Source organism: Carcharhinus amblyrhynchos, chromosome 31 (assembly GCF_965287045.1).
Source record: "Carcharhinus amblyrhynchos chromosome 31, sCarAmb.v2.hapA, whole genome shotgun sequence".
In the NCBI taxonomy this organism is placed as follows: Eukaryota; Metazoa; Chordata; class Chondrichthyes; order Carcharhiniformes; family Carcharhinidae; genus Carcharhinus; species Carcharhinus amblyrhynchos.
This window is the reverse complement of record NC_137354.1, coordinates 25,577,562-25,599,939: the sequence shown is the minus strand read 5'-3', so window position 1 is coordinate 25,599,939 and position 22,378 is coordinate 25,577,562. Positions and strand designations below refer to the sequence as shown.

Sequence of the window (22,378 nt, the reverse complement as noted above, 5' to 3'; positions counted from 1 at the left end):
GAGGGGGGGGGAGGGGGGGGGGAGGGGGAGGGGGGAGGGGAGGGGGGGGGGGGAGGGAGGGGGGGGGGGAGGGAGGGGGGGGGGGAGGGAGGGGGGGGGGAGGGGGGGGGGGGAGGAGGGAGGGGGGGGGGAGGGGGGAGGGGGGGAGGGAGGGGGGAGGGGAGGGAGGGGGGAGGGGGGAGGGAGGGGGGGGGAGGGGGGGAGGGGAGGGGGGGAGGGAGGGGGGGAGGGGGAGGAGGGGAGGGGGAGGGGGGGGGGGAGGGGAAGAGAAGAGGTTGAGAAATGAATCAAGTCATGAATGCATAAATATGCAGCCAAGTACTGTGACAATCAGTATTATTATTAATCAAATAAAACATTACCTTTTTTGACACGATGTATCTGATCAAAGCAACCTTATAAAAAATTTACATGCAACCTTGATTCGACACAGCCACCACAATTCTGTTTTTAAACCGGGCCATAGCTGGCATCGCACAAACAGAAACATGTCAAAATGCCTGAAGCTTTCCCACCCGGCAGGGGAGGGGGGAGGAGGGGCGGGCCGGTGCAATATAAGCCATCGAATACTCACAACGCGCTAAAAGGTACCCATTACACTTATGTAACCCGAGGGGATGCTGCTCCTGTACATTATAAGTCTATATATTAAATATCTGCAAAATGAAAATAAAACATGCATACACAGAATACATGGCTAAGCTTTACAGACTTGATATGAACCAAATGTTTTACCATAATGTACAAAATTCAATTCAAAGTACCTCTCAATTAATATTGTGTGTGGGCGATTCATTCAAAAGACATGTTGAAACTTAAAAGGGGACAAGAAATGTCAATTTAATAGCCGCTGGGATTTTATGGGCCTGTGACTTTTTCCGGGTGAAATAGCTTTGGTTTCTTTTAGAGCAAAAAAAAATCTCCCTACAAACTGTGATGCAGCTATTGTAATTCAGGATTAATAATGTCCAATAGAAGGAATCAGGCTGAGGTCAGCATGTTACCAGGCCCTGCCATTCAATAGATTTATTTTGGCATTATCTAAATTTAAAATACATCTTTTCGCAGCCTCAGAATTACTTTTTAAGACCATTCCATCATTTAAAAACTTGTCTTTAGTAGACGTTATGAAACAATGTTCAGCAATAAATAGTCAGCTCTTCGGCAATGAGATTTCTGTTCAAATCCTGATTGGAATTGACTAAAGCTATTTGAGAAAGATTCTGCTTGTAAACTTAACAGGTGTTGAAGTTGATGGGTGCGAGATGCTATTCTAGAAGTGATTTCGTGAAAACAGTTTTTCCAAGGGTCCAGAAGTCTTGAGTATACGCTGCATGCACATCAGTTGCCATTTACCACAGGCCGTTCTCTCAAAAGCAGGATGGCTTTACTGTATCTGATCACTTAAAGGTCACCAAATTTGTTCAGCTGTTCAAAAACATATGGATAGATGGCTTTGGCCAAGAAAATGAAGCCATTTCAGAAGCTGTGATTCAGGGAAATCTCAGGCGATGCGAGTGTATGAAGGGGAGACGGTCACTGTATGTTGCTGTTGCCAGTTCCATTGTTCTCATTAGAATTTGTCGTGCTTACTGAATTGATACCATCTTGCTGGGGTGCATCTTTCCGTGGAGGCATTCGCTCATTAATCCGGTCCAGGCCCTTAGCTTCCTCAAAGCTGCAGATCTTGTGTTGTGGTGAGAATCCTCGGATTGCTTAATGAAATGCAGAATAAATGGGTAAGTGATGGAAATGACACTGCAGCAAGTAAATGCCTCAGAAACAACAAATGGGCTGCTCAAAACCAAAGGAATTGGGTGGTTTTAAGGATGTTTTGTTGGTCATCAAGTGAAACATTTTTGTCACCCGCTCACCAACTTAGCAGTGTCACCAGACACTGTTCCACTGTGCTGGAGAGCAATATGGCACTTGGTAGAGAAACTACAGAGCACTCAAGTCCCATTGAACCAAACAGCCCAAGAACAATCAGGGAAATCTAATGTATACGAGGGCTGGATTTCCTAATAGATTACTGGGTTAAATGAGGTTCTCCTGTCCTGTGAAATTTACCAAAACAGCAGAACAACCTGATGAGAAGTTTAAGAAATAATATCTGAAAAGTGACATTTTCTTCACCTCTTGGCCACATATGTTTTATAGCGAAGGATTCTTCTAACTTGTATCACCATTCACTGCCCCCCACTCTCTCTCACACTAAGTGAGGTCTAATAGCAACAATTATTGCAAAGGCTTTAGCTTTCCTTATACAAAGCAGTTTAGTTCATTTTTAATTAGTTTAGCTTGGGTTTTTGCATTTGCAAGCAGAATTTTGAGCCAATCTTTTGGATCCAATTTCTAAATATGTGCCAATGACAGGGAGCCTTCAGCTATTTTGTTATGTAGGGCTAGCTGGAATCTCCAACTCAGACCTGTCTGCTGGAAGGACAGGGGAGGAATGGAAGCAGAAGATTTTAAACAGAGGAATATGTGGGTGACTTTGATTCCAAACACTGCTACTCAAAGACAGACCGTTAAAAAGGGTAGAAGTTTTAGAGGGTTACAATTCAATCATATAAAGTGATTGACTCCATGATAGCATGGTTGTTGTCTATGGATGTGTAAGCAGAGCTTAGACTTGTACACAAGAATTTGGTGTAAGCATACTTAAGAATGTTTGGAAGATAAATTTACCAACATCCATATAATGTGTAAAACATCGCAATTACCAAATAAAATGTCAATTATGAAGTAGTTTATCTGCAGTAACTAAGTGTCTATATTGAGTATAACCCTGTTACCTTACTTGAAGACAGTTGGAAAAGTCAACACAAAATCAGAGGGCTTCCAACAAATTTTCAGTTTCAAATCTATCACCATTAATCTTGCACAACCAGGCAGATGATGTGTTGTGAACCAAATACTAATCTATATAAAGGTAAGGTGCAACCTTATTTTTGACAGATCATAAGTAAGCTAAAGGCTATTGTGTTACAGCTTTTATTGGCAAGGTTTGTAGGCAGCTTATTTGGAAGGGATGTTTATCAGTATTTTACAGCTTTTGAGTTGGTTTGCCCAATTTCTTCAAATTTTAATGCATCACCTGTTCCAGAAGAAATCACAATTTATCCAACTGCAAATTCAAAAAAAATACACAAATTGGGCCATCTTTTGCGATTGTCCCAATCTTATCCCCTCTTAATGTCAATTTGCCAAATTCTGACTGCACAAATGCAGCAACATCCAACACTGCCCCTTAGTGTGGCTGAGCTCAGACACTCCGATCACAGAGAGTGGCATGATCTCAACTTTCAACCATTCGCCTTTGAAACCCGCTGCACAATTTTTTATTGGGACGGCTCCGATGCAGCATCACCCAACTTGGTTCAGATGCCACTGAAATGGGCAATCGCTCTTCAGCTCACTTACTATCAAGATGGTGGTGCACCTGACTTTGGGAATCAAACAGAAACATGCAAACAGACTCAGCATTCTCATGCAATAACTTCAAACACTGGAAAGACTGCACAATACCATGCAGAAACTAATGAAGCATGCTGGAAATAACGCAACAAAGCTGTTAATGAAATTATTCAGAAACCAACTCATTTCCACAATATTACCTCGAACAAGATAATATAGACAGTGAGATGACTAAACCTAACTCACCTTTGCAAAGAAAAGACACACTATGCCTCAAATGTTCAATATTCGCGATAAAAAATGATAAACCAATTCAGTTCCTGTTTGTGCAAGTTAAGATACACCCAATCATTTTCCCCCTCTTCCCTGCCCACCCCCTCCCCTCCCAAATTCCGCACCACATCTGATTGCTGACACACTGGGCGTACCTTCATCAGCCTCAATTGCCTCAACTGTGGCTGTACAGAAGTGAGCAGTTGCATGCAAAATGAATGAGAGAAATGAGTAGTGTAGTATTTCATAGGAATAGCAAGGAACAAACAGCAGCATAACATATTATCCTCTCTCAGAACCGTAATGAGTTCCAGATTCAGACCACAGCTTGAATACACAGAAACATTAATACACAATATAGGAAGTTTCAAAAAATGCATAGTTTACCATTCATTCAATCCATACTTACTACTGACCTTTTAATGCAAAACAACATGGAAATGAATTATTTTAGCTCTTATTGTAGTTTTTTAAAAATCTTAGCCTCAAGAGAGAAAGAAAATCAATAATAGCTCAGGCATAATTTTATACTGAGGAGGTCGAGTGTCTGCGGCACTCCCTTTTCCCAGACAATGGCAGAGGCACAGTCAATAAACATTGTTAAGGCTGAGTTCGAGAAGTTCTTGACTACTAAGGGAGTCAAAAGCTGTAAGGGGTTGGCAGAAAGTGGCATTGAAGCCACAATTAGATCTACCATGTTCCTCATCGAATAGTGGCGGGGGCTTGAGGGGCCAAATGGCCAATCCTGCTCCTAACTGGTATGTACGTATACACTGTAACAGGGCCAGTGGTAACATGTATATCAATGTTTGCTAAAAAGAAAATTGGGACAGATCTGTGGGTGGATTTGGGCAAAGGTGTCAATTGTTAAGTATCTGGACGAACACTTAAATTACCAAGGCACAGTGCGCTACGAATCAAGAGCTGGTAAATGGGATAGTATAGATTGATATTTGATGGTTGGCGTAGCCATAGTGGACCGAAGCGCCTGTTTCTGTGCTGTGTCACTCTACTGTACAACTTCAGGGTATAAAAGTCTGCAAGGTGGAAGGTCCAATAAAGAATGAGGGAGAGGTGGGGAAATACAGGATTTTAAGACATGCCAAATAGTTTCTCTCTTAAACATTTGTCAAGTCACTCCACATTTTTAACGTGTGGTACATTGGTACATTTTTAACGTGTGTGAAAACAATTTGAATCATTATGTTCATTAATGTGAGGGATGTCAGCACTGGGGGAAACCAGAAGGCAATCCTTCTTGGGCTTCCAATGCCAAACATCCCCATATACAGAGGAAAGCTCCCTCTCCTCCACCAGATTGAAACTCAGCAAGAATTCACAGGCATCCAGGATTACCGATTCTGTGGCTCAATTTCAGCCTTATTCCAAATTCAAAGCTGGAATAGTCCAACAATAATGCTACATTTAGAATTGGGATTCAATAACCCAAAAGATATACCAGCAGTGCAGAAACAAATCAATTTTATCAAAGGTTTTAATGGGTGTGAATATCAATTCTGTGGTCAAGATAACCAAAAACAGCATCATCCTGTACATTAACTTCTGCTGCAAAGAGCCTACTAATCAACAAATATAATTCAGTCTGAATAAAAGCCCCAAAAAGCCTAATTTAAGAAACACTGCAATGAAGTTACTGTGAAAAGCAGCTCTGGGAAGTCCATTAACTTGCCACTGAACAGGAATTTGATCTGGAATCATCCTATGTGTATAGTTCAATATTACTCTCAGCAGAGAAAAAGGATTCTAATTTTGCATCAGCAGCTTTTGAAAAGGACTTTGGTTTAGTAAGAAAACTGAAAACGGCTAAAAAGATTTAAATCTGTATCAGCGAGTTGAAGTTAAGTGCATCACCATGATATATATTTAGAATGTATATACACAGACTGAAGAGGCATGGGAATTAAATTTAGTTTTCACCATCAGTTTCTAAACCAATTAACTCCCTCTAATATTATTCAACTTCTGGTAGCCTGATCTTCTGTCTGTTGAATACAAATATACATCACCTACAGTGTCCGCTTCCTGTTCCCCATCAATATTATCACTAGCTTCATAGAATCACAGAACCCTACAGTGCAGAAAGAGGCCCTTCAGCCCATCGAGTCTGTACCGAACACAATCCCACCCAGGCCCTACCCCCATATCCCTACATATTTTACCCACTAATCCCTCTAACCTACGCATCCCTGGACACTAAGGGGCAATTTCTTAGCATGGCCAATCAACCTAACCCGCACATCTTTGGACTGTGGGAGGAAACCGGAGCACCCGGAGGAAACCCACGCAGGCATGGGGAGAATGTGCAAACTCCACACAGACAGTGACCCAAGCCAGGAATCGAACCCAGGACCCTAGAGCTGTGAAGCAGCAGTGCTAACCACTGTGCTACCATGCCGCCTCTTACCTATAAATTGCCTCTCTGGATTTTCATTTATATAGTGCCTTTCATGAAGGAGAATGCCCCAGAGGGCTTTGCAGCCTATCAGGTAAATTTGGAGTTCAGGTAGAATAAGATCCCACAAAAGGCAAAGGCACACATGAGCAGATAATGGTTTGAATGAGGGATAAATATTGAACAGGGAAACCAGTGGAACTTTTCCTTTTGTAACAGCACCATGGGATCTTTTATATCTGCCTTGGTTTAATGTCTCATCTGAAATACAGCAACTCTGACAAGGCAGCATTCCTTCAGTATCACTGGGCTAGATTCTATCTGCAAGCTTCCGGAGTGTGACTTAAATCTGCAAACCTTCTGACTGAGGAGCACTAACAGACCACAGCTAGCCTAGTAATTTAACCATTTAAAGATGTGCGGGTTAGGTTGATTGGCCATGCTAAAGTTGTCTCTTAGTGTCCAGGGATGAGTAGGTCAGAGAGGTTAGTGGGTAAAATATGTAGGGATGTGACGGTAGGGTCTGGGCAGGGATTGTGGTCGGTGCAGACTCAATGGGCCAAAGGGCCTCTTTCTGAACTGTAGGGTTCTATGATTCTATTTAGTTGCAAGGAACTCAGCTGTTGCATTGTGCTCAGTTTTGCCCTCCCCCAATCCAAAGAGAACATAATGACTCTGTAGAAAGGTGAAAGATCTTTGGAGCTTTATGTCCCAAGCTGAGAACAGTAAGCTATATAGATTCAGCACTCCGGACACCGATCCAGGTGCATATTATTCACGGTATACTGATTATAAGAGTAGATAAGATAAAATTGGAGACCAGTCACAGAAAGGGGGAGGTTGGGAATAATTCAGAGGTCTACAAGTTTTACTTTCCTGGCCCCAGACAAATGATCCTGTAAAGCAGGATTCTACAGTTGATGAACATGATTCCAGCAACCAAATGAAAAAAATTCTCACTTCCCCTCTCTCGACCTTTCAATCTATGAGCCCTGGTTATCAACTCTGAACAAAACAATCATTTTTCTCTACCAACTTATATCAAAATGTTTATTTTTCCAACCTCTCCTCAGAAGCAAAGTCCGTTCATCCCTATAAAATCCTGCTAAACATCCTCTATACTCTTCCTAAGGCATATAAATCGTTCCTGAAGTGTTCATAATGCCCACGATACTCTACCAGAGGACTAACAGTGATTTATAAAGTCCTGGCAAGATCTCTCTACTTTTATAGTCTTTTCCGCTTTATATGAATCCAAGAAACCCAGATGCATTTTAACCGCCTTTTCAACTTGCTGTGACACCTTTCAGGATTTATGTATATGAACACCAGCGGATATCTTCACTTAACATCTTGGTTTCCTTCTAAAGAACACATAGTCCGCGACACAAATAAAAGACAGCAGTTCTCTTCAAATACAATTGCTATATGCAAGAAAGTTAAGTTTAAATCAGGGCCTGTTACTGAGCAGCTGTTCTATAGATGGAAGTAATTGGCACAAAACCTAATGGGACCAAACAGTGATTTCATACGATAAATGCTTTTGATAGAAAGGAGGTAGTTTTAAGTTTTTTAATTGAACAGCAAGCTCATTGGGCACCAGAAGGGAATAAACCCACGCTAAGGAGCTTTAGTTATCATTAATGCAACACTGTAAAGTAAGCTTTAATTAAAATAGGTTTATCAGTTGGCAAAATTGAAAATTTACCAAAAACTGCAGAAGCTGGACATCGTACATCAAAGTGGAACATGCTGGGAAGAAACTTCACAGATGCTGACAAATAAATTGTCAGGGGCAACTGAATGTTCCAGGTGTAAGAAACAGCGCTCACCAACCAGCTCATTTTAGTTGACTTTATTATTGTCACAAGTAGGCTTACATTAAGGCTGCAATGAAGTTGTGAAAATCTCCTAGTCGCCACACTCTCATGTCTGTCAGGTGCACTGAGGGAGAATTTAGCATGACCAATGGACCTAACCAGCATGTCTTTCAGACTGTGGAAGGAAACCCACACAGACACAGGGAGAATGTGCAGACTCTGCACAGATAGTGACCCAAGCTGTGAATCAAACCCAGGTTCCTGGCGCTGCGAGACAGCAATGCTAACTACTGTGCTAACGTGCTATGCATTTTTTGCTATTTTCTGTATAATTTTCACAATTACTTTCCATGATGGCACTTAGAATTGGAACATATTTACCACTTTTAAAATCAACCTCCATTTACAAATGTTACAGACAGAATTTCAGGAACTATTCTGATAGCAAGATCCCATTCAGGGAAACACATGGCAAGGTTTGGACCAGACACCAGAGTACTGAAACAGCACATAGCAATAGACTAGGTAATGCAGACAAATATTTTATCAGAAGTCGTTTAAACTAACTGTTGCAGTCTTTAGGATTTTCCCTGTATTTTCTTCAAGAGCTCTATTTTCTAAAACTTAAGGTGAAACAAAAGCAAACTTTATGTTCACTGAGCAAAGGTGACATTGGTAGCAAGGCGGAAGATGGTTACAGCAAAATATAGAGAATGCTGAAAATCTGTGATACAAACAGAAAACATGAAAACTCTCAGTGGGTCAGGTAGCATTGCGAGAGAGAAACAGGTCAGGTAGCATGATCATCATGATCGGAGCAGGCTTGGAGGGCCAAAGAGCCTGTTGCCGTCATGTACTGTTCTTTACAGCATTGCAAGAGAGAAATAGAGTTGAGGACATTTTTTCAGAAGCTGAAATGTTGTGTTTCTCTGTCCACAGGGGTTACTGGGAGGATGAAGCTATAGCTTCACTCACTCCCCAACGATATTCTGAAAACAACCACACATCAATCAATCAAACCCACATCCATTTTGAGGCCTGGTTAAAATTCCAATATTTTTGCTCCTTTACCAACATAAATCTCTCCCCCATCTAAATTCTCTCCACTTAGCTCAGGTATAGTCCTGTGGACGATGCCCCTAAGATATCTCACCCAAGCTGCCATAGCTTGTGGATGAACCCAGATGGGGAGACAGTGGCATAATGACATTGTAACTGGACTCGCAATCCAGAGATCCAGAGCTATTCTTTGGGGACCGAGGTTCAAATTCCACCACAACTGATGGTGAAATATGAATTCAATAAAAGTCTGGAATTAGAAGTCTAAGGATGGCCATGAAACCATTGTTAATTCTCGTAAAAATCCATCTGATCCACTAATGCCCTTTCAGGAAACATAGTGGAGGACATGTTCCTGACTACATTAACAGAGATGAAGTTCCCACCAATGCCTCTACCTTCTCAGGAGGCTGAGGAAATTTGGTATGTCTGCTGCGACTCTCACCAACCTTTACAGATGCACCACAGAAAATATTCTTTCTGATTGTACAACAGCTTGGTATGACGCCTGCTCTGTCCAAGACTGCAAAAAACTACAGAGGGTCGTGAACAAAGCCCAGTTTATCACGCAAATCAGCCTCCGGTCCACTGACTACACTTCCCACTGCCTCGGGAAAGCAGCCAACATAATCAAGTAAAATTTATTTATTAGTCACAAGTAAGGCTTACATGAACACTGCAATGAAGTTACTTGAAATTCCCTTAGTCATCGCACTCTGGTGCCTGTTCAGCACATCTTTCAGGTTATGGGAGAAAACTGGAGCACCCACAGGGAACCCATGCAGCCACAGTGAGAACATGCAATCTCCACACAGACACTGACCCAAGCCGGGAATCGAACTCAGATCCCTGGTGCTGTGAAAGAGCAGTGCTAAACATTGTGCCAACCCCATGCATCCTGGACATGCTCTTTTCCACCTTCTTCTGCCAGGAAAAAGATAGAGTCTGAGGGCACGTACCAACTGACTCAAGAATAGCTTCCTCCCTGCTCCCAGACTTCTGAATGGACCGACCTCATATTAAGTTGATCTTTCTCTACATTCTAGCTATGACTGTAACACTAAATTCTGCACTCTCTCCTTTCCTTCTCTATGTACAGTACGCTCTGTCTAAATAGCACACAAGAAACAATACTTTTCACTATAACTACTACATGTGACAATAAATCAAATCAAATTTAGGGAAGGAAATCTGCCACCCTTACCTGGTCTGAACCATGTGCAACTCCAGACACACAATCCCTACAGTGCAGAAGGAGGCCATTCAGTCCACTGAGCCTGCACTGACCACAATCCCACCAGCCCTATCCCTGTTACCGTACGTATTTACCCTGCTAATCTCCCTGACACTAAGGGGCAATTTACCACGGCCAATCCACCGAACCTGCATATCTTTGGAGTGTGGCAGGAAACCAGAACACCCAGAGGAAACCCAGACAGACATGGAGAGAACGTGCAGACTCCACACAGATCTGAACCCAGGTCCCTGGCGTTGTGAGGCATAATACTAACAACTGTGCCACCCTGCTGCCATTACACAGCAATGTGGTTGACTCTTAAATGCCCTTGGAAATGGCCCAGCAAGCCACTCAGCTGAAGGGCATTTAGGGATGGGCAACAAACGTTGGTCCAGCCAGCAATGCATCCCATGAATGAATGGACAATCTAGACTAATCTTGCCTGAACAGATCAATTATATCAACAACTGCGATCAGCACGCAATAGTTACTGAATGTGGGACATTCAAGGTGTAAAGCTAAGCTAGGACCTTTGAGGCATTTCAGAGAATTTCTGAAGAAAACCTATATTTAAAAAGTAAACCGAGGGGCTTATTTAAATGTGTAGTATCTTCATTTAAATGACTGACAAGCCTTATTCAGTAATTTAGACAAAATAAAATGAAGCAGCTCTCACTGAAACCAGCCACATCATTTTGCGCTAGGTTTTGCACAGCTCTTCTTAGCTGGAAGAAAGTTGGGCAGGGAACAGAAGAGTCAGTGATTTATCAACTACTTTTTAAGTGCATGTAGCATCAAGATAAATGGACGTGTAAACACCACGTATACACACTTCACTACAGTCAAAGCAAGAAGCATGCTCAACAGCAACTGAATCTCTTAACATTTTATTTGAAGAGGTACTGAACTATACAGGGCTTTTATATAGTTTCTTCAATACAGTCAGAGTCACACAGCACTCATCAGGTCTATGCCAACCAGCAAATACCAATGCGGGCATACATGTCCACCAATCACAAAGTGGCAACTCAGGTGGATAAAGTCGTCAGAAGAGCATACAGCACGCTTGCCTTCATCGCTCGGGGCACTGAATATGAAAACTGGCAGGTCATGCTGCAGCCGTACAGAACACTAGTTAAGCCTCATTTAGAATACTGTGTACAATTCTGGTTGCCACACTATCAGAAGGATGTGGATGCTTTGGACAGGGTACAGAAGAGGTTTACCAGAATGTTGCCTGGACTGGAGGGTATTAGGAGAGGTTGGATAAACTCAGTTTATACTCACTGGAACAACAGAGGTTGAGGGGAGACCTGATAGAAGTCTACAAGACTATGAGGGGCATGGACAGAATGGATAGTCAGATGCTTTTTCCTAGGGTAGAAAAATCAAGTACTAGGGGGCATAGGTTTAAGATGCATGGGAAAGTTTAAAGGAGACGCACGAGGCAAGTTTTTTTTTACACAGAGGGTGGTGAATGTCTAGAATGTGCTGCCTGGGGAGGTGGTGGGAGCAGGTATGATAGCAGCATTTAAGGGGCATCTAGACAAATACAGGAATAGGATGGGAATGGAAGGATACAGACTCTAAGTGCACACGGTTTTAGTTTAGGCGGGCATCATGATTGGTGCAGGCTTGGAGGGCCAAAGGTCCTGTTCCTGTGCTGTACTTTTCTATGTCCTTTGATACTAATCCCATTTACCAGCATGAGGTCCACAGCCTCCGTGCCTTGGTGATTTAAGTGTTAATGTCCAAATCAACTCTGCAATAGGACAGCCAGGCTCCACTGGATTCTACTTTCTTTACATTGCAGACAGAATCCAACTTGGATCTTTCTTTAATGGAGAAAAGGAAGATGAATGTAAGCCACTCCTGTGCAAGGAGTTTCACTGTTGAGCCAGTTCATGGTCACCCTACAAAGGATTGCAGTTTCCTAACTATCTCATCAGATGGCCCTGGAGACAACCGCATCACCTCATTCACATAGCATTTGGATTGCTATCGGTGGCAGCACTTAGACAGGTACTGTGGGTTACCTTGCAATTCTGAGCATAGGGAACTATGTTAAGCACCTTGTTCAGTGTTTTGCCTTCACTTGTGTGTTCAGTGGTTTAAAAGTCAGCTCTCTACTGGGCTAATTTAAATCCAACAGTTAATAAGCTGGTATTAACAGGGGAGTGTAATCGGTCACGAGGTTATTTCAAACCTCATATTTATTTGGAGCATTCATTAAATCTCCAAATAATAAATTTTATTTGTGGTACTCTTGTGGATTAGACAAACGAATGGCTCAACAGCTATGTATTAAAGTAGGATCAATTTTAAAATAAACATTGCAGACAGACAATTTGGGTGAGAGCGTAGGGATAATTAAAGACTAAAAATGCAATTGTTAAGACTCTAGGATCAGCGCAGTCACCTTAGTTCATTGATGTTAGAGACCAAAGCTTAACTGATACCTTGAAAACTTCTCACTTCATGCTCCTTGTACACATAAGAACATCAGAAATAGGAGCAGGAGTCGGCCATCTAGCCCCTCGAGCCTGCCCCGCCATTCAATAAGATCATGGCTGATCTGTCGTGGCTCAGTTCCACATTCCCGCCCTCTCCCCATCACCCTTAATCCCCTTGCCTATCAAAAACCTATCAACCCACATCTTAAAAATATTTAGCGAGGCAGCCTCCACCACTTCAACGGGCAGAGAATTCCAGAGATTCACCACCCTTTGAGTGAAGAAGTTCCTCCTCAACTCTGTTCTAAACCGCCATTTACTCAGTACTAACTAGGTTGGGTTGGAGTGGACAATATAGAATCAGGAGGGGGCAATGGCCGGGGGGCAGGTGTGTGTGGAATTTATGATTCTGAAAATCACAGAGATGGGAAGAAAGGAGGATTCAATCGTGGAGTTCTAGGAGACAAGGGAGCAATAGATGAAACAGCTGAGCCAATAGTACAGAGGAGGAGTGCGGAATAAGGAGTGAACCAATGCTGGGGAATGACAAGACAGAGTTTTGGAATATGAGTTGTGGCAGTGTCACACTTAATGTATATGAGGACAAGCATTCAGGTTAAGATGGTCAGCTAAGTGGGCGGCACAGTAGCACAGTGGTTAGCACTACTCCCTCACAGTGCCAGGGACTCGGGCTCAATTCCATCCTTGGGTGACTATCTGTGTAGAGTTTTCATGTTCTCCCCGTGTCAGCTTGGGTTTCCTCTGGGTGGTCCGGTTTCCTCCCACAGTCCAAAAATGTGTGGATTAGGTTGACTGGCCATGCTAAATTGACACTAGTGTCGGGGATTAGCAGGTAAATTTGTGGGGTTACGGGAATAGGGCTTGGGTGGGATTGTGGTTGGTGCAGACTCCGTGGGCCAAATGGCCTCCTTCTGTATTGTAATGATTCTATTCTATGATTCTAAGATGCAGATACATAGAGGGCAGAGACCAACATGGAGAGCTTGATCCTGAAGATATTAACTTAAATCACAAAATAGCTTTTCTTCTCCCCATCAAGAACTCAGTCTCTGCTTATATCAAAAACGAAAGCACGTTTTCAATATTTAGTTTACTCCCACACCATAAAAATCTGGAAATGAAATTAAAAAGGGAATACGGCAAGGCTGGATGCAAGGAGCCTAAAGGGTAAGGCAAATGAATTCAGGGCATTGATTAACACATGGGAATATGATATTATTGCTATCACAGAGACACGTTTGAGGGTAGGGCAGGACTGGCAGCTCAATATTCCATGGTATGGAATATGTGAAAGAGTTGCATTATTGATCAAGAAATCAATTCTTCCAGTGATGAGAGATTATATCTTTGCACGCTCTTCAACTGAGGTTGGAACTTAGAAACAAAGAGGGCAATCGTGTTGCTGGGAGTCAGGGTGGGATGGAAAAGCAGATTTGTAGGTAGATCTCAAAGCGTAAAAACAATAGCATAATATTGTAAGTGATTTCACTTCCCCAATATAAACTGGCAATATTCATCGGTGAAGTGCGAAAGGCTTAGAGAGGAAGAAATCCAAAATTCATCCAGGAGAGCCAGCACGTAGGAAGTCCTACAAAAGAGGGACAGTACAGGATTTAACTTTAGGGAATGAGGCCAGGCAGGTGGCAGAAATGCCAGTGGGGGAGCATTTTGGTGATAGTGACCATAACTTGATATGATTTAAGGTAGTTATGGAAAGGGTCAAAGATGGACTGGAACTAACAGAGGGAAGGGTCAGACAGGATCTGGCTAAAGTGGAGTGGGGATCAGCTACTTGCAGGAAAATTCACATCAGCACAGTGGGAGTCATTTGAAAAGCAAATACAAAGAGTACAAAGTGACCATGCTCACATAATGTTAAAGGGTGTCCAGTCCAGAGACCACTGGATGTCAGAGATATACAGAATTGAACAAGGCAAAAAAGGGAGCCTTATGGTAAATACAAAGGGTGGTGGTTGATGAAAAATGTTCATCCTGGAGTTCAGTTACTAGTGATGTACTGCAAGGATCTGTTTTGGGGCTGTTTGTCATTGTTATAAATGACCTGGATGAGAGCGTAGAAAATAGGTTAATATATTTGCAGATGACACTAAAGTCGATGGAGTTGTGGACAGTGAGGAAGGATGTTGCAGGTTACAGAGGGACACAGATAAGCTGCAGAGCTGGGCTGGGAGGTGGCAAATGGAGTTTAATGCTGAAAAGTGTGAAGTGATTCACATTGGAAGGAATAACAGGAATACAGAGTACTGGGCTAATGGTAAGTTACTTGGTAGTGTGGTTGAGCAGAGAGTCTTGGTGTCCATGTGCATAGATCCCTGAAAGTTGGCACCCAGGTTGACAGGGTTGTTAAGAAGGCGTACGGTGTGTTAGCTTTTATTGGTAGAGGGATTGAGTTTCGGAGCCATGAGGTCACGTTGCAGCTGGACAAAACTCTGGTGCAGCCGCACTTGGAATATTGCGTACAGTTCTGGTCGCCGCATTATAGGAAGGATGTGGAAGCATTGGAAAGGGTGTAGAGGAGGTTTACCAGGATGTTGCCTGGTATGATGGGAAGGTCTTATGAGGAAAGGCTGAAGGACTTGAGGCCGTTTTTGTTAGAGAGGTGGTGGTTATGGGGTGACTTAATAGAGGCAAATAAGATGATCAGAGGGTTAGATAGGGTGGACAGTGAGAGCCTTTTTCCTTGGATGGAGATGGCTAGCACAAAGGGGCATAGCTTTAAATTGGGGGGTGATAAATATAGGACAGATGTCAGAAGTAGGTGCTTTACTCAGAGAGTAGTAAGAGCGTGGAACGCCCTGCCTGCAACAGTTGAGAATTCGCCAACATTAAGGGCATTTAAACGATCATTGGATAAACATATGGATGATATTGGAACAGCGTAGGTTAGATAGCTTTAGACTGGTTTCACAGGTCGGCGCAACATCGAGGACTGAAGTGCCTGTACTGCGCTATAATGTTCTATGGGTATAGAGGGATATGGGCCAAATGCGCGTAATTGGGATTAGCTTCGGGGTTCTAAAAAAAAGGGTGGCATGGACAAGTTGGGCCAAAGGGCGTTTCCATGCCGTAAACCTCTATGACAGTGCGCTCAGAACAGTGGATGCCTTAGAAGAGTAAGGAAGTGCAGGGGAGTATTTTAAAAAAAATTAAAGCTAGGAAAAGGTATTAAATGGGTGAACTAGCAAGATGGCTACAGAACTGGCTTGGCCATAGAAGACAGAGGGTAGCAGTGGAGGGGTCTTTTTCTGATTGGAGGTCTGTGACTATGGTGTTCCACAGGGCTCTGTACTGGGACCTCTGCTGTTTGTTATATAAATGATTTGGATGATGATGTAGCTGGTCTGATTATTAAGTTTGCAGATGACACAAAGATTGCTGGAGTTGCAGATAGTGATGAACACTGTCAGAGAATACAGCAGGATATAGCTAGGTTGGAAAATTGGGTGGAGAAATGGCCGATGGAATTTAATCCAGATAAATGTGAAATGACGCATTTTGGTAGACCTAATGCAGAGGGGAGCTATACAATAAATGGCAGAACCATCAGGAGTATAGACACACAGGAATCTGGATGTGCAAGTCCACAGATCCTGAAAGATGGCAGAACAGGTGGAAAAGGTGGTGAAGAGGGCATATGGCATGCTTGCCTTTATTGGATGGGGCATAGAGTATAAAAGTTGGCATGTGATGTTGCAGTTATATAGAACGTTATAGAAGACGTGGAGGCTTTGGAGAGAGTGCAGAAAAGGTTTACCAGGATATATGGAGGGTATTAGCTATGAGGTGAGATTGAGTAAACTAGGGTGGTTCACCCTGGAAAGATGGAGGTTGAGGGGCGACCTAACAGAAGTTTATAAAATTATGAAGGGCGTAGATAGAATGAACAGTTGGAAGCTTTTTCCCAGGTCAGAAATAACAAACATAACTGTGTGCAGTTCTGGTCCCCACATTACAGGAAGGCTTTGGAGAGGGTGCAGAGGAGGTTTACCAGGATGTTGCCTGGTATGCAGGGGAGGTCCTATGAGGAGAGACTGAGGGATTTGGGGTTGTTTTCACTGGAAAGAAGGCGGCTAAGAGGGGATCTTATAGAAACATATAAGATGATTAGAGGTTTAGATAGGGTGGATGGTGACAGCCTGTTTCCTCGGATGGAGAAAGCTAGCACAAGGGGGCATGGCTTTAAATTAAGGGGGGGTAGTTATAGGACGGATGTCAGGGGCAGGTTCTTTACCCAGAGGGTGGTGAGGGACTGGAATGCCCTGCCTGCTGCAGTTGTAAATGCGCCTAGTTTGGGGGCGTTTAAGAGATTGGTGGATAGGTTTATGGACGAAAAGGGATTGGTTTAGATTAGTGGGTCAATGTTTTTTTTTAAAAATAAGACTGGTCGGCGCAACATTGTGGGCCGAAGGGCCTGTTCCGCGCTGTAATGTTCTATGTTCTATAAGGGGTCATAAGTTCAAGGTAAGGTGGAGGCAAGGTTCAATACAGATATGCAGCTGACGTATTTTACACAGAGGGTGGTGAGGGACAGGAATGCACTGCCAAATAAGTGGTTGAGGCAGACACGCTACGATCATTTAAGACTTATTTAGATAGCCACACGAACAGACTGGGAATAGAGGGAGACAAGTGGATGGTCTAGTTAGGAACACATGATCGGTGCAGGCTTGGAGAGCTTCCTGCAATATACTGTTCTTTGTTTATGGAATTATGGAATCATAGAATCTCAGAATCACTACAGTGCAGAAGGCGGCCATTCAGCCCATTGAATCTGCACCAACAGCATTCCCACCACAGGCCCTCTCCCCACAACCCACACATTTATCCCACTAATCCCTCTAAACTACATATCCTGGGACACTAGGGTCAGTTTAGCATGGCCAATCAACCTAACCCGCACATCTTTGGACTGTGGGAGGAAACCGGAGCACCCAGAAGAAACCCACGCAGATACAGGTAGAATGTGAAAACTCCACACAGTGAGCAAAGCCGGGAATCGAACTTGGGTCTCTGGCGCTGTGCCAATCACTCTGCCACCGTGCCACCTGTGCATTTGACCAAGTGTCAGATCAAACCCAAGATCAAATGTAATGCCTTCCCTGGTCATTTTGGGTTTTGCTTGTCTTCCTTGTGGGGACCATCAATCAGATTCAATTTGAATTGGTTTTCCGAACAAGCAAGGAGATGGATTGAAGGCTTACCCTGTCCACTCGGTGCATTGGCTTTGTAACTTTACGAATTGAGTAAAAATTTTAAAAACTGGGCAAAATAAAGGGAAATCCCAAGTTGTTTTAAGTAAGTTAAGAGCAAGAGGGTAATCAGGGACAGAATAGGGTCCATTAGGGATCAAAGTGGCAATGTGAGTATGGAGCTGAAAGACGTAGGTGAGGTTTTAAGTAAGTATTTTGCATGTGTTCAATGTGGAGAAGGATGATGTCAGTATAGAAAGCAGGGAAGGGGACTGTGATATAACAAAACAAATCAGCATCAAGGGAGGGGTAGTGTTAGCATTTTTATTGGGCTTATAGATGGATAAATCAAATGAGATTGAGGCTCAAATGAGATGTACCCTAGGGAAAAGAGGAGATTGTAGGGGCTCTGATACTAATTTTCAAATCCTCTCTGGCCACAGGAGAAGTGCAGTAAGAAGTCTCACAACACCAGGTTAAAGTCCAACAGGATTATTTGGTAGCAAACGCCACTAGCTTTCGGAGCGCCGCTCCTCTGTCAGGTGAATGGGGAATTGTTGGACTTTAACCTGGTGTTGTGAGACTTCTTACTGTGTTTACCCCAGTCCAACGCCGGGATCTCCACATCACAGGAGTAGTGACAGAGGACTGGAGGACAGCTAATGTGGTACCATTATTCAAGAAGGGAAGTAGGGAAAAAAAACCAGGTGACAAGAGGCCAATGAGTCTAATATCAGTGGTAAGGAAATTATTGGAAAAACAATTCTGAGGGGCAGAATTAATTTCCATTTGGAGGGGCAAGGATTAATCAAGGATTGTCAGCATTGCTTTATCAGGGGGAGATCTAACAAACTTGATTGAATTTTTTGAGGAGGTGTATGGACGAGGGCAATGCAGATGATGTGGTCTGCATGAACTTCACTAAGACTTTTGACAAGATCCCACATGGGAGGCTGATGAAGAAGAGCCCATGGCAGCCAGGACAATTTGACACATTGGATCCAAAATTGGCTTAGGGACAGGAGGCAGAGCGTGATGGTTGAAGGTTGTTTTTGTGACTGAATCCTGTGTCCAATAGTACACCTTATGGATCATTGCTGAGTGCCTTGCTGTTTATAGTATAAATTAATGATCTAGATGTGAATCGGGAGGTACGATCAGTAAGTTTGCAGATGACACAAACATTGGCGGTGTGGTAAATAACGAGGAGGAAATAACAAGAGGATTTGAAAATTAGCAGAGTCCATGCAATCATAGAATCCCTACAGTGAGAAGACCATTCAGCCCAACAAGCCTGCACTGACAATAATCCCACACATCCTATCCCCATAAACCCATGTTTTTACCCTGCTAATTCCACCCTGGGTCAATTTAGCACGGCCAATCAACCTAACCCGCACATCTTTAGACTGTGGGGAAGAAACTGGAGCACCCAGAGGAAACCCATGCAGACATGGGGAGAATGTACAAACTCCACACAGACAGTGAACCAAGACTAGAATTGAACCTGGGTCTCTGGTGCTATGAAGCAGCAGCGTTAACCACTGTGCCACCTCAAATCTAAGGCAATCTCCTGCCTTAGATTACAGGATGATGTAGTCCAGCTGGTGAAATGGGCAGGATAGTGGCAAATGAAAAGTGAGGTGATGTATTTTGGGGGAAACTAACAAGACAAGGGAATACACAATAGTAGGACGTTTGGAAGTACGAAGAACCAGAGAGATCTTGGGGTGCGTGTCCAAAAATCTCTGAAGGCTGTAGGACAAGTAGATAGGTGTTTAACAAGGCGTACGGTATACTTGCCTTTATTAGCTGAGGGATAGCATATAAGACTAGAGGGGTTATGATGGAGCTGTATGAAACGCTTGTTAGGCCACAGCTAGAGTACTGTGTACAGTTCTGGTTGCCACTCTATATGAAGAATGTGATTGCACTAGTAAGGGTGCAGAAGAGATTCACCAAGATGTTACCAGGGCCTGAGCGATTCAGCTATGAATAGAGGCTAGTTAGGTTGGGTTTGTTTTCCTTGTTGATGGTAGCTATGATGTGGAGATGCCAGTGTTGGACTGGGGTAAACACAGTAAGAAGTCTCACAACCTGGAGTGAGACTTTAACCTGGTGTGTGAGACTTCTTACTTTGTTTTCCTTAGCAGAGAGGACTGAGGGGGGGGGAACCTGATTGAGCTGTACAAAATGAGGGACATAGATAGGGCACATAAACTTTACCCCACAGTACAGGGATCAATCACCAGGCGGCACAGATTTAAATGTATGGAGCAGGGGATTTAGAGGGAATCTAGAATGCTGCCTGAAGAAGCATTTAGATGACCACTTTAAATGCCATAGCATACAAGGCTAAAGAGCAAGTGCTGAAAAATAGGATTAAAATGTTTGATAACTGGCACAGGCGCAATGGGCCAAAGGGCCTTTTTCTGTGCTGTAATGCTCTATGACTCTAAAGAAACTGTGCCAGTAGTCCTTAGCATGCTTATTGCAATATCCATAATGTTCTGAAGGCTTGGGTTTTAGCAATCTCCCACTTTAATCGAAATAAATAGCAAATTGCATAAAGCATGATTTCCGTGTTTCATTATATTGAGTGGAATTGGGTTAACCTTGGTTACAGACTAGTTGATCACTGTCCAAGCTCCAAGCAGCAATGTCTTTCATTATTTATTGGCAAACAGTAGCAATCACATGGTGTAGCAAACAATAGATACAAGAGAGCCTGCCTGAAACGTTTGAAGTAGCTTCAGAGTACAGTTTCAATATTTTGGTCTTTACAAAGCTTTAATTCCAATCCGGGTTCTGGTTTTAAATTGATATTGCTGGCAGTGCTGGAGTTTAATGCTTAGATATTCCTAGATACCCTGACCTGCCTTAGCTCTGCTAGTTCAGGTGGTGGACATAGAATCACAGAACCCTACAGGGTAGAAAGAGGCCCTTCGGCCCATCAAATCAGCACTGACCACAATCCCACCCAGACCCTACCCTCCATATCCTGCACATTTACCCACTAATCCCTCTAACCTATGCATCCCAGGACACTAAGGGGCAATGTTAGCATGGCCAATCAACCTAACCCACACATCTTTGGACTGTGGGAGGAAACCAGAGCACCCAGAGGAAACTCACGCAGATGAGGAGAATGTGCAAACTCCACACAGACAGTGACCCGAGCTGAGAATCGAACCCAGGTCCCTGGAGCTGTGAAGCAGCAGTGCGAACCCACTGTGCCGCCCTTATGATCATATGTGATTGTGTTGGACTGAGTCTCTTAAATGTTCAGTCCAAGTCAAGGTGCAAAGGTTCCTCATCCTCAAAAACATCAGTGAATCAGTTGTGCTTTTAACCACAATCCAACTATTGCATGACCACATTCACTCTTTCCAGGTTTTTTTTCAAGCTGAATTCAAGTGCTCAAATTGGCCTGGTGAGATTTAAAATGGTGTTGAAGGTGAGGTGGTCATTTGGCCCATCCTGCTCCTTTGGCAGAGCTACGTAATTAGTCTTGCTCCCCATTCTTTCTCCATACCCTAGGAAATCTTGCCTTTTTAGATATTTATCCAATTTTTTTTTGCAAGTAGAGTGGTAGAGGCCAACTCGCTGGGGTCTTTTAAAAGACTTCTGGATGAGTACATGGGATTTAATGGGATTGAGAGTTATAGATAGGCCTGGTAGGTATGAATATGATCGGCACAACTTGTGGGCCGAAGGGCCTGTTTGTGCTGTAGTGTTCTAAGTTCTATAAGTCACTGCAGCATCTGCTTCCCACACAATTTTTCAGACAATATATTTCAAATAATCATAATAGCACCAAATAAAATAATTCTCATCAGCCTTCTGGTTGTTTCGCTTGTTAAGTTAAATATGTCTTTTGTTTATTACCTTCCTGCCGGTGGAAACAAATTATCCAAATCTACTTTATCAAAATCTTTCATAATTTTAAACTGCATTAAACCTCCCAGTGACCTTCAGCTGCTCCAAGGAAAATAGTCTCAGTTTCTCCACACACTGATGTTCCTCTTCCTTGGTACAGTCCTAATAAACCTCTTGCGTGTGATCTCTAACATCTTGAATGTTCTTCCTGAAGTGTGGTGCCAAGAACTGAATGCGACTTAACTAGTAATTTATAAAGGTTTACACAACTTCTTTGCTTTTGAACTTTATACTTTTATTCATAATACCAAGGAACCCTTCAGTTTTCTAGCCTCAAGCATCCTACTTAATCACTCCACCAGTGATGGCCATGGCTCCAGTTACCCAGACTGTTAGCTCTGTAATACCCCCCCGATACCACCAAGCCTCTTGTCCTCGCTTTCCTCCTGTAAGATACTCTTTTGACCAAGGCTTTGGTCATTGGATCTCATCGCTCCTGATATGGCTCAGGGTCATATTTTGTTTTATAATGCTCTTGTGAAGATCCTTGGGATTTTTTGTTAACGCTACCATATAAATAAATTGTTTAAAAT

The 22,378-nt window shown here is 43.1% G+C and overlaps 1 protein-coding gene across 4 annotated transcripts in view; it reads right to left on the bottom strand.

Moving 5' to 3' along the window:
* Window positions 1–247: 247 nt before the first annotated feature.
* LOC145360504 (serine/threonine-protein phosphatase 2B catalytic subunit beta isoform) overlaps window positions 248–22,378 on the bottom strand; it is a 99,263-nt gene continuing 77,132 nt past the window's right edge. For 2 of the 4 annotated variants that reach the window (XM_080215757.1, XM_080215756.1), the window contains exons 13-14: window positions 3,849–3,878; window positions 248–1,715 (exon numbers count right to left, since the gene is read on the bottom strand). In XM_080215757.1, the coding sequence (XP_080071883.1) occupies window positions 1,590–1,715; window positions 3,849–3,878 (156 nt within the window). In that variant the 3' untranslated portion in view covers window positions 248–1,589. The remainder of the gene's footprint in view (window positions 1,716–3,848; window positions 3,879–22,378) is intronic. The other 2 variants (XM_080215759.1, XM_080215758.1) reach the window with 1 other exon arrangement.